The following is a 15,870-nucleotide window of genomic DNA, read 5'->3' on the forward strand; positions in this document are numbered from 1 at the left end:
GAGATCAAATAGGAGATTCTTAAATCAGAACTAACATACTTCAGAATGATCAACATTAGTTTTTCAGGGATGTTCTTTTAATGCCCAAGAATGTTTTCTTTCTTTCTTTGTCTTCCTTCCTTCCTTCCTTCCTTCCTTCCTTCCTTCCTTCCTTCCTTCCTTCCTTCCTTCCTTCCCTTTCTCTTCATCCATCCATCCATTTCTTCCTTCCATATACATCTTTGCCAAGTACATAACCAGGCTCTCAGGATACAATTGTTCCTATCTTGTCTGAGCTTTAGTTCTTAGCATACTGTCTAAGTCAAAAGCTGTAAATCTGTGACCTTTTCCCCCCTCTATCTTGATTGCTGTTGCTCACACTTGCAACATCCATTCCATTGTTCACCAAAGCGAAGGTACCATTACAGACAGGATTTCAGCCTGGCTTTCTTCAATTCATTTGCCATGGGCTTCTGATCTTTTCATGTCTGGCTCCTTGCTGCCAACATCCCCACTTGACTAGCCCCTTTGGAAAGGCCTGTTGTAAACACCCAATCAGTCAGTCCCCAGTTACTATGATATCAACTTGTCTTATTTCCATTGCAGTTTGTCTTTATTTTCTCAGTTGCTTGTTTAATCTCTGTTTCCCTCTCTTCCATGAAAACTCTGAAGGCAGACAAAAACCTTGTCTGGCTAGTTTGCCTCTGAATCCTAAAATGGTTCTTGGCACACACTTGGCATTGATTGAATATTTGCTGAATGAATGAGTGGATTCCTAATTAATTACTGCTTGAACTACTACAGATACTGATTCATCCTTGTTAAGAAGTTTTTAATTCTCACTTATATGAAGATTAAATCAGAATTTAAAACTAAGTCTTAAAATTAAAAACAGTTTGTGTCACCCCAACAAACTTAAAAAAAAAAATAAAAACAGTTTGAAAATGTGGGGAACATCTGGCAGAGAAATAATTTCAGGATTTGCAGTGATGGAAGGAAAGTTTTTCTCTAAAGTAAGCAGGTTGTTCGCCTCCATTGGTATCAGCGGAAAATGCTTGCCTATTTTTGTTAGTTTGCTCAGGAATTGGGAACATCTGGCACTGGGAACACAGACGTTGTTCATTTTAAAGTGAAGAGTTGTAATAACTTTGGGGGTTGGGAATGAGAGAGAAAATGCCTTAAGAAAATAAAGGCAGCCTGGAGAAAGGAGAGGCTTGTGTCTTTTAAAAAAACAGGTTTCCTTCGTTCTTCAGGAGTCTTACTTTAAGGGGAGCTTCCTAGAAAGTTCTTAATTTGTATGGTTTCTAAATAAGCAGACTCTTGAGGGTGGTTGGGGGGGATGTGGCTCCGCCTCGTTTAGGTTCCTCCTAGCCCTGAAAGTTGTGGCTACAGGACAGGCTTTGGCCTCTGCTTTCTAGAACGTCGTTCCGATCCCTTTAAAGGTGGGGATCATGACGGAGGATGCGGGGGAAGAAGGCGGGAGCCAACGGCTGGAGAGTCTCGGTTGACATAGTAACTCTTCAGCTCTGTCTCCCTGGCTCTCAGGCTATACTACCACCCGCCACCCCGCCAGGGCTCGGTCGGCTCAGGAGCCCCGGCCGCCTCCCTGCGGGGTCCCCTAGGCCGGACGTGCTCAGGTCAAGATCCCCTTAGTGACCCCCTAAGTGGTGACTGCTCCCCGGGTCAGCAGGGAAGCCTCTCTTGGAGCTCAGACCGCTGGGTGTCCGCACCCCCTGCCTCGCCCTCATCCCCTGGGCACCGGTCTGCTCCGGGCCAGTCCGGCGGGTGACGCTGAGCCTCCGCACCGCGTCCCCTCCGCACCGCGACCCCTTGGAACTGCTGAGGCGCCGCCCCAGGAACAGGACCTAGGCCAGTCCGGCGTTCCCGCCATGAACCAGAGCTCAGCGTTCGGGCCCCGGAGGGGCGGCTCTTCCCGGGTCCCGGCTGGGGCCGGCGCGCCGCGCAACGAGAGCCAGGACTACCTGCTCATAGACTCGGAGATGGGGGACGACGGCTGCCCGCAGCCTCCGCTGCCTCTGTACGGCTACTACCCCGGCTTGTAAGTGCGGGCGCCGTGGGCGGGCGGGCAGGCGCGGTCTGCGCTGCGGGAGGCTGTGCGCTCGCAGGAATGTACGAACTGCATCGGCGCGCGTGTGAACACGCGTGTGTCCCTCCGAGGGCCTTGCGAGCTTGGGCTGAGACCCCAGGGAGCGGGGGGGCGTAGAGTGGGGGTGCGTGAGGGTCTAGGTTTGCTCTTGGTGAGCAAGTATGGGTATGTTTTTGCCCACGAGAGTGAGACTGACACCACTACGGGTGGTCAGGTACCTGGTCAATTTTTTTCAGTTCTAATGTCACCTCTTGCCCTCAAAGAGACAGAGTCACTGCGCCAAAGGCATGGTCTGGGCAGGGGACTGATTCAAATTTGTGCTCCTGTGACTCTTAGCCCATGTGGCAGAGATGACTAGAACGCTGAGGGTCCTTGGCGCTGCCTTCGTGCGTCCGGGGAGCTCGCGAACTGGTGAGCGCAGCAGGCTACACGCTCTGCCGGCTTTAGCCCTTCAGGTGGCGCGCACAGGCCTTCGGGGTCCCAGACGGCGGGAAAGTTCGAAGGTGTGCGTGGGAGAGGGTGGTTTTGTCCTGGGGATATCCTCCTCCCCGCCTCCGGGTCACCGGATTAAGTCGGGGAAATAGAGTTTTTAGGCTTCCCCACCCACCGCGCGAAGCTTTTACCAACCGCATCCAGGGGAGATGAGCCTGTTAGAGGTGAGAGCCTGGAGACAAGTAAACTGTAGAAACGAGGGGATCAGGTCATTTGTAATGGACTGTGAGAGTAACTACGAGATTTTATTTAAGAATCTGTTTTTTTGTTTGTTTGTTTTTTGAGTGGGGGGAGGTCGCAGTAGTGGGCAGAACGCGGAATACAGGCGAAGTCTCCCCTCCTCCACACCCCTGGGCCCACTCGTGCAGCTGGCAGATAGCATTTCTGCCTTTGTGCTCTTTTACTTGATTGGGTAGTTTGGTTTCCTGAAATATCACATCCATCCACGTGCGGTTTCCCTCCAGAGGAAAGCAGTTTTCAGTAGCAGTTCCTTAAGCAGCTCTAGAAATACATGTGTGTGTTGGGGAGGATGTTCCCGCCCCCCGGTGGCTCCTGCCAGACCCTCAGGATACATGGGCGCCCCTTCCAATCTTTGGTCAGGGCTGTCCAGAATCAAGGCCTGCTGCGATTCCCTTTCACAGTAAAAGGTGGACTCCAGGAAATGGTACATCTAATTTTCCCCCAGGATAGAAAAGAAGTTGGAACTGGTTCCATTCGCCTATGTGCTGTACAATTTGAAAGCATTTACTATTAAGTTTTTTTGTTTTGTTTTGTTTTTTAAATCAAGATGTACTTCACATACCATAAAATTCACCCCTTTCAGTTATACAGTTCAGTGGTGGTTCGTATATCCAGAAAATACAACACTATCTAATTCCAGCACATTGTCATCACCCCCCAAAGAAATCTTGTACTTGACTTTAAGTTAGAAAATATTTCTGTTTTATGCTACAGATCTTCTCAAACTTTCATAGGCATGTGAATTATCTTGGGATTTGTTAAAATGCAGATTCTGATTTGGTAGGCTCTTGGTGCAGCCCAAGATTCTGCATTTCTAACAGTCTCTGAGAAACGTGGAGGCTGCTGGGCCATCTGTAGACCCCTCTCTGAGTACCAAGGAGATATATGCCAAGGAAAATAGAAAGAAAAATAAATTAATCCTGGATATTGTGAATACAGCTATTGTCAAATTGCTTTGAAGGTATATGTTTAAGACATAGATGGACCTTATTTATTGGCTTAGACTTGAGATCTACTAAGAGGCTAAGTTAAGCAACTTAAAAAAAGCTGTGTTGCTTTTAAAAAATCAGACTGTCCCATAGACAAAAATCTTCTCTGTTTTCTTTTAATTATCTGATCAGTATATAATCACTTATTGTGTCTGAGAAAAATAATTTGATTTAAAAAAACTAGTGAGAGAGACTAAATAATTCCATGTTGTCCTGAAAACTTTCCCCAATACTTTCTTCAAATGTGGTTCACTGCCTTACTGATTTATCCAGTTCTTACATTACCTACTATTTGTTTTTTATTTTTTATTTTTTTTAGTTAAATGTATTGGGGTTACAATGGTTAGTAAAATTACATAAGTTTCAATTGTGCATAATACATCATCTATATATCACATTGCGTTCTCACCAGCCAAAGTCAGTTTTCTACTATTTAGAGAATAAGTATTTTTTTCCCTTAGTTCAGGAATTCCAGACCACTACTCTTAATGGATAGACCTGGGCAGCAGAGAGATGAACAGAAATATTTGAGGGTGCTTCAATTCATAACGTGTCATGTCAGAGGTTCTATAATAAATTTAAGAGTGAGCCTTGTTTCAAAATTAGAGTTTGGTCTTTGTGTCTGAATCTATTTCCAAAAGGTTCTATAGTTACTTTTCATCACTGTTTACTCTGGCAAGGTTTTTATTTTCACCAGTTGAAAAATTAAGTAACGGAAAAAATTTAACCACTAACCACAGTACTTCACGCCTATGATATAGGAGAAGGAGCTGAGAAAATTACTTCTCTCTGGCAGAGTGTCCAAATAGACCCTTCCATGGGCTTTTGACTTGTAATTTAAACAATTTCATACATTTTCCCCTAGTTGGGGGTGTATTATTTGTGAAGGTGGCAATCACTAGTACACGTTAGATATGTGTATTGCCATTTTCTCAAATCATTGAGCTTTTTCCCTTATAACATCACAGGTTTTTTGCAAGTTGTCTGGGGTAAATTCTGTGACTCTTTCTAAAAAAAATTCTGTTTCATAGTTCACTTACATAGAAAGATTTTTACATATATTTATGATTTTGCTACTGAAAATTGTGGCACACTATCTTGTTTGGGAGCAATTACATATTCTCAGACCTTAACAGTGTAGGTAGTAACATTTTGAAATGGTGTTTAGAAGGAAAATACTCAAATTCTCCCCTTTTCCAACTTTTAATGGAAAATCAATTACTATCAACTATTTGGATCAATTTGTAATGCTCATTAGTAAGAAATGATCAATGTTCTGCTAGGATCCCAGAAGGTGTAGCAGAGAGTTCCTTCATTTAGAATTTAAAAATACGTCTTTAGTTCATCACTTCTGAACATGGGGAAGAATTCTGGACATAAAAAAATAATGTCAAGAGTTTCTAAATTCTCAAGATCTGAAACACAGTCCAACTAAACATTCTATTTGGGAAAAACTGACTTAATAATTATGAAAAATGAAACAGTAAACTGTCTGTAGACTAAGCTCTGTCAATACAGTAGACTGAAATAATCTAAAAATTTTATGGTTGCAAACCCCTAGCAATGTTGGATGAAACATTTAAAATAATTTTAAAACATCACCCAATTTTGCAAAAAGTAAAAGGGATTACCATGTGCCACAAGCAAAGAAATTAAAAGCCAAAGCCAGAGTATAACCTGTGAACTGATACTGTGGCTGTCTTGGGGATTATGGATTTGAGTGACCAGGAGATTGGGATCTAATGTCCATATGAAATGGAGGGAGTCTAAGGCCTTGGTTCCTGATGAGGCAGAGCTGGAACTGAGACATTCCTACTCCCTCCTCCCCCGCCGGGTAAAACTAGGATCCTTATTTTAATGACAAGTTAGGCTAGAAAAATGTCACCAGTATAGTGAGAACAAGAAACTTTATTAGCAAGAGGAAAAGAAATCTTCCTCTAGGAGAATTTCATTCTTTGGGCCTGAGTGTCATGTGAATTTCTGTATACTACTTAGCTGACCTAGAAATCTTCACACTGAAAAATACTCCAGGGGCTCCTAGAAGAGTAAAACACAAAACCATTTTGAGAGAATAGTACCAGCCGTCTCGAGTGCCAAAGATTTTCAAGAAAACAGCAAAAGATACAACAGCACAGCTAAAGATATGCTCACTATAATACAAGGAAACAATTAATCAAGAATGAGAGTCAGCAGATGATACAATCCATGAGGGAGAGTCAACATATGACATAACAGCAGTATTGAATCCTTAGGAACTTGAGATAATATAACAACATGAAAGAGAATATAAAATTAATATGTATAAAATGGTGACAATATGTAAGAAGAAATCAAACCCTAAGAAAAGAATAAAACTTACTTTGAAAAAAAACAAATAGAAAATCTACAAGTGAAAATATGATTTTGAAATGAAAAACTCAGTGGAAGGGCTAAAATGCAGATTAGACGTAGCATAATTGATGGCAATACCTAGTATGCAGAGACATAATGAAATGGCAAAATAAATATTATTGAGTCATGCATAAAGATAGTAGGAATTACAGAAGGAAAAAATATAGAGAATGGGGGAGAGGCAACATTTGAATAGATAATGGGTGATAATTTTCCAGTAACGTGAAGTTCTCATGTTTATGAAATACAACAATATTAGTGCAATAGAGAAAAATAAACCGATTTAAACATATAGTGAAATTGCAGAGCACTAAAGATGAAGGAATATTAAAATGAACCAAAATACAAGGGACTTGAATAAGTTTTAAAATACATGTAATGGAAATACACTCCTGATGTATCTTCATACTTAGGTTATATAATGTGTGGCTTGTAAGAACTATGGTTATTGTTTTACATAAAGGCGCTGTTTGTTCTCTAGGAACTAATGTAATGTTTTATGCAAAGTTAGTGTTCCATTGCTGATGAGCTCTCTTTAAACAAGCATATGGACAAGAAGGGGTTCCTGTTTAAAGGGCAACTTGTCAGGGGTCGCCCCGGTGGCTCAGGCGGTTGGAGCTCCATGCTCCTAACCCCGAAGGCTGCCGGTTCGATTCCCACGTGGGCCAGTGGGCTCTCAACCACAAAGTTGCCGGTTTAATTCCTCGAGTCCTGCAAGGGATGGTGGGCAGCGCCCCCTACAACTAAGATGGAATGCGGCACCTTGAGCTGAGCTGCCACTGAGCTCCCAGATGGCTCAGTTGGTTGGAGCACAGGCTGTCAACCACAAGGTTGCCAATTCGATTCCTCCACTCCCCCAAGGGATGGTGGGCTGCGCCCCCGGCAACTAGCAATGACAACTGGACCTGGAGCTGAGCTGTGCCCTCCACAGCTTGAAGCTGAACTGCACCCTCCACAATTAAGATTGAAAGGACAACAACTTGACTTGGAAAAAAAAAAAAGTCCTGGAAGTACACACTGTTCCCCAATAAAGTCCTGGAAAAAAAGAAAAAGGGGCAACTTGTCATTGAATCACAGTCTTAGGAGAAACCCAAAGAGATTCTTAATTCTGTTCTTTATTCCACATGACAAAAACAAAAATGACTTTTTAAATGGGTCATGAATTCTTCAAAATTTTTATTGACTTCAATATGATTTTAGGTGAAATCTATCTGTGAACCCTGGGACCCAGACTCTGAACTCTTGATTTAAGAGAGCATAGGTAAATAAAATTTCCCAAACACAGACTTCTTTACTCCAGGCAAAAAATGTGTCTTGAACACATTTACGTATAAATAAGCATATGAAAATTTCAGATTGCAGGCTAGGAAATGTTTTCTGACATTAATTGTTGATAGAGCACACTATTCTCTTGCAGAAGTTTAAGATTAAAATTAGAGTATGGACTCAAGCTTGTGAAACATATTACATTTTTATGTACTTTGTTATTTCTCCCTTATTTTTGCATTCATCTATCTAATAAATATGTCTATTCAAACATTTGTTACACTTTTTTACATTTGTCTACTTATGGACAATTAAGTTCGTGAATTTGTTGCAACGATGTTGCTAACCTTTTTTAATACAGAGGGATTGTTCATTATGAATTTGTACCAACTGGAAAAACAGTTAACCAAGTTTACTATTTGGAAGTGCTGAAAAGGCTGCGTGAAAAAGTTAGACGACCTGAACTTTTTGCCAACAATTCATGGCTCTTGCATCAGGACAATGCAGCAACTCACATGGCACTGTCTGAGGGAGTTTTTAGCCTGTAAACAAATAACTGTAACACTCTCCCTGCTCACCTCATCTGGACCCAATGACTTCTTTCTTTACCTGAAGATGAAGGAAATACAGAAAGGAAGATATTTTGATGATGTTCAGGACACCAAGGGTAACACGATGACAGCTCTGACGGCCATTCCAGAAAAAGAGTTTCAAAATTGCTTTGAAGGGTGGACTAGGGGCAGGCATTGATGCATAGCTTCCCAAAGGGAGTACTTCGAAGGTGACCGTAGTGATATTGAGGTCTGTAGCACTTTTTCTAGTGTGAGCTTGCAAATTTAGTTGTCAGAGGTATATCTCTTTCCGTCTCCTACTAGACTGTAAGCCTCTAGAGGTGGGGTGATCCTCCATCCCTGTACATTTAGCATAGTGTCTAGCAAAGAGAAGGTATGAATTAATTTATTCCTCAGCAAAGATATGATCCTGTGCTCAATATTTGTTTTAATAAGGAATAAAGTGATGCTGGCTCTTTTCATAAAATAGCATCTGAGTCCTCTAAGTTAGGCAGAAGAGCCAATGTCCACATAGAAGGTGGTACACAAATCTTATGTTCCAGCTGCCTGCCCCGAGAATCACATTCTTCTGGAGAATCGGTTACTGATCAGTACTGACACTACCATGCTGCTCTCCTTTTAGCTCTTTAGTCCCAAGTTCTTCCCTTCAAGTTTCTTCTGACATGAGGTCCTTTATCAGGACCTGTCAAATGCTCAGGGATAACCAGAGAATTCACCTACAGAGAAGAACTCCTGGCTGGCTATAACTGTTCTTCCAGCTTATATGTGGAGTCTCCTCCCTGCCTAGCATCAAGCTTCATCCCACTGAAAGAGAGCATTCTCCCTTCCCTTCCTCAGGCCATCCTCAAACAATCTACCCTTAATAAATTCTAGCCCAGACAGACAACCCACCTCTCTTCCAGTGTAAGGTATGACTTTCAAACTCCATTTCTTTTTGTAGGGTCTTCTTTTCTGAATCATTGACATTAGGTATGTCCATTTTTTTAAAGCAAAGACCTTACCCCCTACCCATAGACCCCTCAAAATGGCAGTCACATTAGAATATAACCACCTAGCAGCGTTATAAGGATAAAACCAAGGGACTCATTTTTTTTTTTTTTACAAGAACATACTTATCTAATGATAAATAAAATCAATCAAAGGAGCGTGTGTGACATCTTGATTTCTTCTGCATATGCAATGGTTTAGAATTTAGAGATAATTCTAGTATCTGTTATGTCCTTTGAAATAACTTCTATAACCATAAAGCAAGGACCCTTGCTTTATAGATTTGCATTTTGAAGCTGTTCCCAGGGGAAAAGCAAGTGTAAAAAATCACCTTTAGATCTGCTTTTCTTTCATTTAAGAATCAACATCTTCCCCAGCACCTTGGATTAATGGTGGGTCTCTTTTAATTTACAACTTTGGAGGTCTGTGTTCTGCATGACAGAAACCACCTGTTTTGTTTCCAAACTTCCCCTGGCTTGAAGTAATCAACATCCGTTGATAACAAATTAGTATCATGAAACTTAGGGGACCAACATTATAGGTTGTGGAGTTATTATTACCAGATGTGCTGAAATGCCAACACTTGTTCTGTAACAGAATGTTTGTTTACCTCTAGGAAGACATTGCATAATTTTTTTTCTCTAGACAGTTATGTTCCTTGAGTTATAAGAAGGAACTTCAAGGCAATTCATCTTTTTCCCTTAGAGTGTCAGTCATACAAGTGAAACATTTTCTTAAGTCCATTCTTGTTTTTCTCCCTTTTTTATAAAAAATGCTAAATATAATTGGATCCAGTTGGATAAAATTACCATCTGTGATTGCTCTTTGTTTATGAATCTTCTGCTTGCTCTCAGTACAAGGAAAAGTGCTCATCTATATGCCAAAATTCAATTAAGCTTTGGCATCTAAAATTTGGTATGCTGTTCAAGACTCTTAAACCATTGGAATTGATTGAATGATATTTCCTATAGAACGTCTGTTTGTAACAGCATACATGAGGTCTGACAATTAAGTTCGCAAACTTGTTGCAACGAAGTTGCTAACCTTTTTTGATACCAGAGGGATTATTCATTATGAATTTGTACCAACTGGACAAACAGTTAACCAAGTTTACTATTTGGAAGTGCTGAAAAGACTGGGTGAAAAAGACGAAAACGAACTGAACTTTTTGCCAACAATTCATGGCTCTTGCACCACGACAATGCACCAGCTCACATGGCACTGTCTCTAAGGGAGGTTTCAGCCAGTAAAAAAATCACTGTATTGGAACACCCTCCCTACTCACCTGATCTGGTCCCCAATGACTTCTTTCTTTACCTGAAGATAAAGGAAATATTGAAAGGAAGATATTTTGATGACATTCGGGACATCAAAGATAATAAGAGAGCGCTGATGGCCATTCCAGAAAAAGAGTTCCAAAATTGCTTTGAGGGGTGGACTAGGCACTGCATAGATTCCCAAGGGGAGTACTTCAAAGTGATATTTAGCAATGAGGTATGTAGCACTTTTTCTAGGATGAGTTCGCGAACTTAATTGTCTGACCTCATATGAGTAGAAATGAATGTTACAGATACCCATGCAACATACATGATTGTGTTATAACAGTTCTCTACCTAATTCAGGTAACTCAGCCAGGAAAAGGGGAGAAATGATGTTAACAAGAGTTACTTACAGTTCAATGCAAGTTGCTATTTCTGTAGAGGACTAATCTAAAATCTCTACATATATTTTGGGTAGGGGCATTTTTTGAATACCTACCCAGTAGCAGGTCCTTTTCCAGTTGTCATGCAACTAGTTGCTCTTTAGAGAAGCCACTTAGCTATGTTAAATTTCCATTTTATAAATGACAATACTTGAATTCAGAGATGTTAAGCAATGTTCAGAAAGTTACACAGTTGGTAAGTTGTTGTGAAGTGGACAATAACCCATACATTGTAGATAGCACAGGCTGGATGGAACACATGGACAGAAAGGCTGAAGGTAGGTTGCAGAGTCTCCTGTTCTTTCAGCATCCCATAGACTCATGCTTGTGCCTGGCACAGCTGGATACATTGGTGGGTTTAACTCTTGGAGAGCACATTCACCATTCCTTTTCCTCTTATTCCATAAGTCCTTAAGAAGTCACAGATTGGCTCTCACCTACTGAACCAAGATTCCTATTCTGTGCTCATTATATCTAAATTATATTCTGAGTAACAGGAGAAAAGAAGAAGAAAGGTTACAGATAGCAGTAATAAGTATGTTTAACCTCCACCTTCTTTTTCTATTGAAATCTTAACCATGTTTTAAGGTCAAGCCCTTTATATTTCACTTCTTCTTTCACCAATTCATTAATCTATTTATTCATTCATCTTTTATATGGTTATGTTGAGCAATTATAAAAAGAATAGCTAGATTTATTAGGGGATATTATGTGGTAATCCCTACTCTAAATGATTTATAGATATTAACTCATTTAATACTTAAAACAAACCTACGAGTTTTATATGTACTTTTATAATCCCTACTCATAAGAATTTTACTAATAAGAAAGAGAAAAATACAACAGCAAAGAGAAGTTAAGTGACTTATCAAAGATTACATAACTAGTAGCTGACAGAAATGGGAAGAAACAAAAGAAGAAGCAGAAGATTATCTTTTATCACTTATCTAGATAAACAGGTTTTCAAAAACTGCCAATCTTTGTCACCAAAGGAGGGTTATGAATGTACCCAAACTAGGTAATATGTAGATTATTTTACCAAATGGTCCACAAACTTAGCAGACTCTAAAGATTACAAATGATCCTTTCTTTTACTCTTGATTTCTCTCTATCATGTGGATAAAATTGCTTGTATGCTACAATGTGGTTGTTTCAGAAAAATGAACCTGACTCAAATCGTAGTATGAAGCTGGAGATTTCGTTGTAGGATTTTGCATAAATTTTAAAAGCATTTCACATGGTATTTATGTGGAAGTGTATATTACCAGACATTAATTACAGTGTGGATAGTCATATTAAGATTGGTTGCCTATTCATGGAAGATTTCATGTTTCAGTTACAGCAGCTCTGGTTTGCAGCACAAAGAGCATTTTGTCCTGACATGTAGTTGGTCAGCACAAAACCCTTGCACAAAACTGGAAAGATTTTCCTTCTTCGAGGGAATTACTAAGAGAGTTATGGTAAGAATTGGAAATCATGTGGTTTCTAAAGCTCTTTTTAAAATTCTTTTATGCAGTTAAACTGTTATAAATAAAACTCATTTTTATTATTACTCTGTTAACCCTCCATGAAACAGAATTTTGCATTGAATAGGTTGCAGAATGACAGTGGTGGCTATGAAAAGCTGTGATAAACTTTGCTACTTACCAGGAAAATGTTTTCTGCAGGACCCCTTGACTTGCAGGGGAGTTCAGGGCCAGACATTGTATTCCACCTTGAAGGATGCATTAATTGCTTTCAACAGATGTTTGTTTAAGCAGCTTTGATGTGCCAGGTACCTTACTGAGAACCACAAACATCATATTTTATCAAATCTAAGTTTCCGTTAATTGTATACTGCTTTGATATAAGATATACCATCAAAAAACAAGCAAAATAAGGTGCTATCAATTAAACTATACCTTATATTTTTATTTTATACCTATTGAAGCAGCTCTTTGCAATAGATTTGGGTCATACATAACTGTTATGCACACATGTAAAAACATATCTAAAACAAAGTTTAGTTAAAGTATTCCCAAAGCTCCTTTCCATTCAGAGATGGTCACCTTTTTGGTTACTTTTCAACCTAGCATCTTCAAAGCCCATGTTTTTCTACACACGATTGTCCTCTGTGCCAAAAAGCATATTGTTGATGCAGCATTTCTTTAAAGAATGCAAAGAACCCATGGTAGACCAAAAGCTTTTGGTGCTAGGCAAGTAAACTGACTTTACGTTACATAGAGCTAGACTATTTTGATTAACAGTTCCTAGATGTTGCTAAACAAATCTGATTCACCATTGCTCCTCATGTTTGTCCCACCCTCCCCCAACACATACATGCACATACACACACATACAAGGTATCACAATTAAATTTGCGAACTCATCCTAGAAAAAGTGCTACATACCTCATTGCTGAATATCATTACAGTCAACTTTGAAGTACTCCCCTTGGGAAGCTATGTACTGATGCCAGTGCCTAGTCCACCCTTCAAAGCAATTTTGGAACTCTTTTTCTGGAATGGCCATCAGAGTTGTCATCTTATTACCCTTGATGTCCTGAATGTCATCAAAGTGTCTTCCTTTCAATATTTCCTTTATCTTCGGGTAAAGAACCAAGTCATTGGGGGCCAGATCAGGTGAGTAGGGAGGGTGTTCCAATACAGTTATTTGTTTACAGGCTAAAAACCCCCTCACAGACAGTGCCGTGTGAGCTGGTGCATTGTCGTTATGCAAGAGCCATGAATTGTTGGCAAAAATTTGGGTCGTCTTTTTCACACAGCCTTTTCAGCACTTCCAAACAGTAAACTTGTTTAACTCTTTGTCCAGTCGGTACAAATTCATAATGAATAATCCTTCTGATATCAAAAAAGGTTAGCAACATCATTGCAACAAGTTTGCAAACTTAATTGTCAGACCTTGTGTTTTTTTCTTTGGCTTGGAAGGAATGCTTAGCTATTGTTTCCAGGATCTATTTACAAGCCACTGCCATCCATTCTGAAATTTTGGATGCAATTGCTTTTAATGCTTGTACATGCACTGGCTGCGAAAACTATGTCATGGTAATGATTGATGTCTGACTGGCAAGAAGGTTTAGATCATAAGACGTGTTCTCTAGCAGATAAGTTAAAATGGAAGAAATATGTGTCTTAAAATCAGTGAAATATGGTGTTTGGTGTGTTAGAGTTAAGGTAAATGAGACATGAAAGATTGCAAGAAACAAGATATCCTTTATGATCTGTCCAAAGTTTGAGAGGTTTAAACTTTAGTCTCTAGCTCACTTTAAAACACAGATAAGACTATGACAGTCTTTTGCTTTATTTACATTAGCTCATTTGGTCTTCAAAGCAAACCTGTGTGATAGGCAATGTTATTTTTGCTTGTAAATGAGGAAACTGAAGATCAGAAAGGTAAAGTAACGTGCCTAAGAATTTATGGCTCTCCAGCATCTAAGCCAGTACTGAGCCAAAACACATATATGATTGTTTGTTTGCTTGTTTGTGTTTGACCGTCAGTGTCTGTACTTCCCCTCCGGTGGAATGGCAGCTCCATGAGGGCAGAGATCTTGTCTATAAACATTGACTGCATTTGGTGGGGACTCAAAAAATGTTATTGTGGATGAATGAATCAATGTCTCCCTTATACAAAGTGATTTCAGTGGATTGGCCTTATCTCTAAAATTCTTTCCTATGTGGGCCTGATATGGTATTGCTACACTTTGTCTTTACCATGTTTTTGTTGTAACCTTTTCAGAACCCTACAATATTGGAATTTTATATTCTTGCAGCTTGGGTCACTTAATGAGTTCTAAGAGCTTTGCAGGATATGCTTGATCTCTAAAATGGTGCTTTTTAAATATTTTTATATAATCCTACAGACAAGAAAATATGAATAGAAACTCTTCCTTTGTATTGTGTTGACAGAACACCCATGAGGATTTATCTTTTTTGTTTGTTTATGTTTACTAAAATACACAGAAGAAAGGTACTGGAATTTTTATTTAATTAAGTTGAAAGAATTTGTGAAAACTGAACTTCCTGAGATCAAAACTCATTACCTCCGAGAAAGTCTTAAATACTTAAATGAAATAATTCAATTTGAAATTAAGAAAGTGAGAAAAGAATGGTTAAATGGAAATTGGTTTAGAAAGTTACATACAGTTGATAATCTAATTTTTTGAATATTTTTTTAAATTAGTTTCAGGTGTACAAAACAACATAATGATTAGACATTTACATCCCTCACAAAGTGATAACCCCCCCCGCCCCCAAGTCTATTACCCCTCTGACATCGTACATAGCTGACAATATAACCTTGATTTGGACAAGTAGTGCCTGGGTAAAACTTAGTCAAAGTCCAATAGTTGATTTTTATTGCAATCTGTCTTCCAGAAATTAATTATTTTCAAATTGGATTACAATTCCTCTTATACCAGGAAAACTTAGAAATGATCTTCATCCCCCTTCCATGCGAAAATCTGATATTCCCTGACTAGAAAACTATAGTGAGAGACATTACTAAAGGAAGAATGTTGCACATTAAGTGATGTAAACACAGAGAAAATATTAGCTAAACACGTACACCAGATGACGTGGATTAAGAAAGATTTTAATTAACGGTTTGTAAACCTGGTTATAAGAATCACCTGGATGATTTTTTTAAAATATAAATTACCTAAGAATTAGAAGAGTTTAAATAAATGAGAATTTGGGGGGATATGGCCTAGGAATAACATTTAAAAAATTTTCCAGATGATTTTAATAAGGAGCCAATTTTAGAAAACTATTGTTTCAGATACTTTAGATTCACCATGAAAACCAGAGTTAAGCACTAAATCTAATTTCAGTCAAGAAAGCCATTACTGTATATTCATTCATTCAACAGTAAAAATATGAGATTAAACATCTGTTGTTTTTTTTTAACTGAGGATCCAGTAATCAGATATTATTAGAGAAGCTGGGAAACAGGATATTTTAATTCAGCAAATTCTCATCAAATACCACCACAGATCTTTAACTTAACCTCTAAAATTTTTCAGCATAAGTTTAAACACTTGCAAAGGTTGCAAATGTATATTTTGAAAATTAACATTTGTAAATAAATTTGATCCATCACCTTTAAAATTATATTTCATTAAACCTAAATGGTAGCAATGTAATATTC

At 39.1% G+C, this 15,870-nt stretch overlaps 1 protein-coding gene across 2 annotated transcripts in view; it reads left to right on the forward strand.

Annotated features, from left to right (window-relative positions):
* Positions 1-1,274: 1,274 nt before the first annotated feature.
* Positions 1,275-15,870, forward strand: part of TRPC6 (transient receptor potential cation channel subfamily C member 6) — a 115,508-nt gene continuing 100,912 nt past the window's right edge. The window contains exon 1 of one of the 2 annotated variants that reach the window (XM_019714511.2): positions 1,275-2,038. In XM_019714511.2, coding sequence (XP_019570070.2) covers positions 1,869-2,038 — 170 coding nt within the window. In that variant the 5' untranslated portion in view covers positions 1,275-1,868. The remainder of the gene's footprint in view (positions 2,039-15,870) is intronic. The other variant, XM_019714510.2, reaches the window with a different exon arrangement.

Source organism: Rhinolophus sinicus, linkage group LG06 (genome assembly GCF_036562045.2).
Source record: "Rhinolophus sinicus isolate RSC01 linkage group LG06, ASM3656204v1, whole genome shotgun sequence".
In the NCBI taxonomy this organism is placed as follows: domain Eukaryota; kingdom Metazoa; phylum Chordata; class Mammalia; order Chiroptera; family Rhinolophidae; genus Rhinolophus; species Rhinolophus sinicus.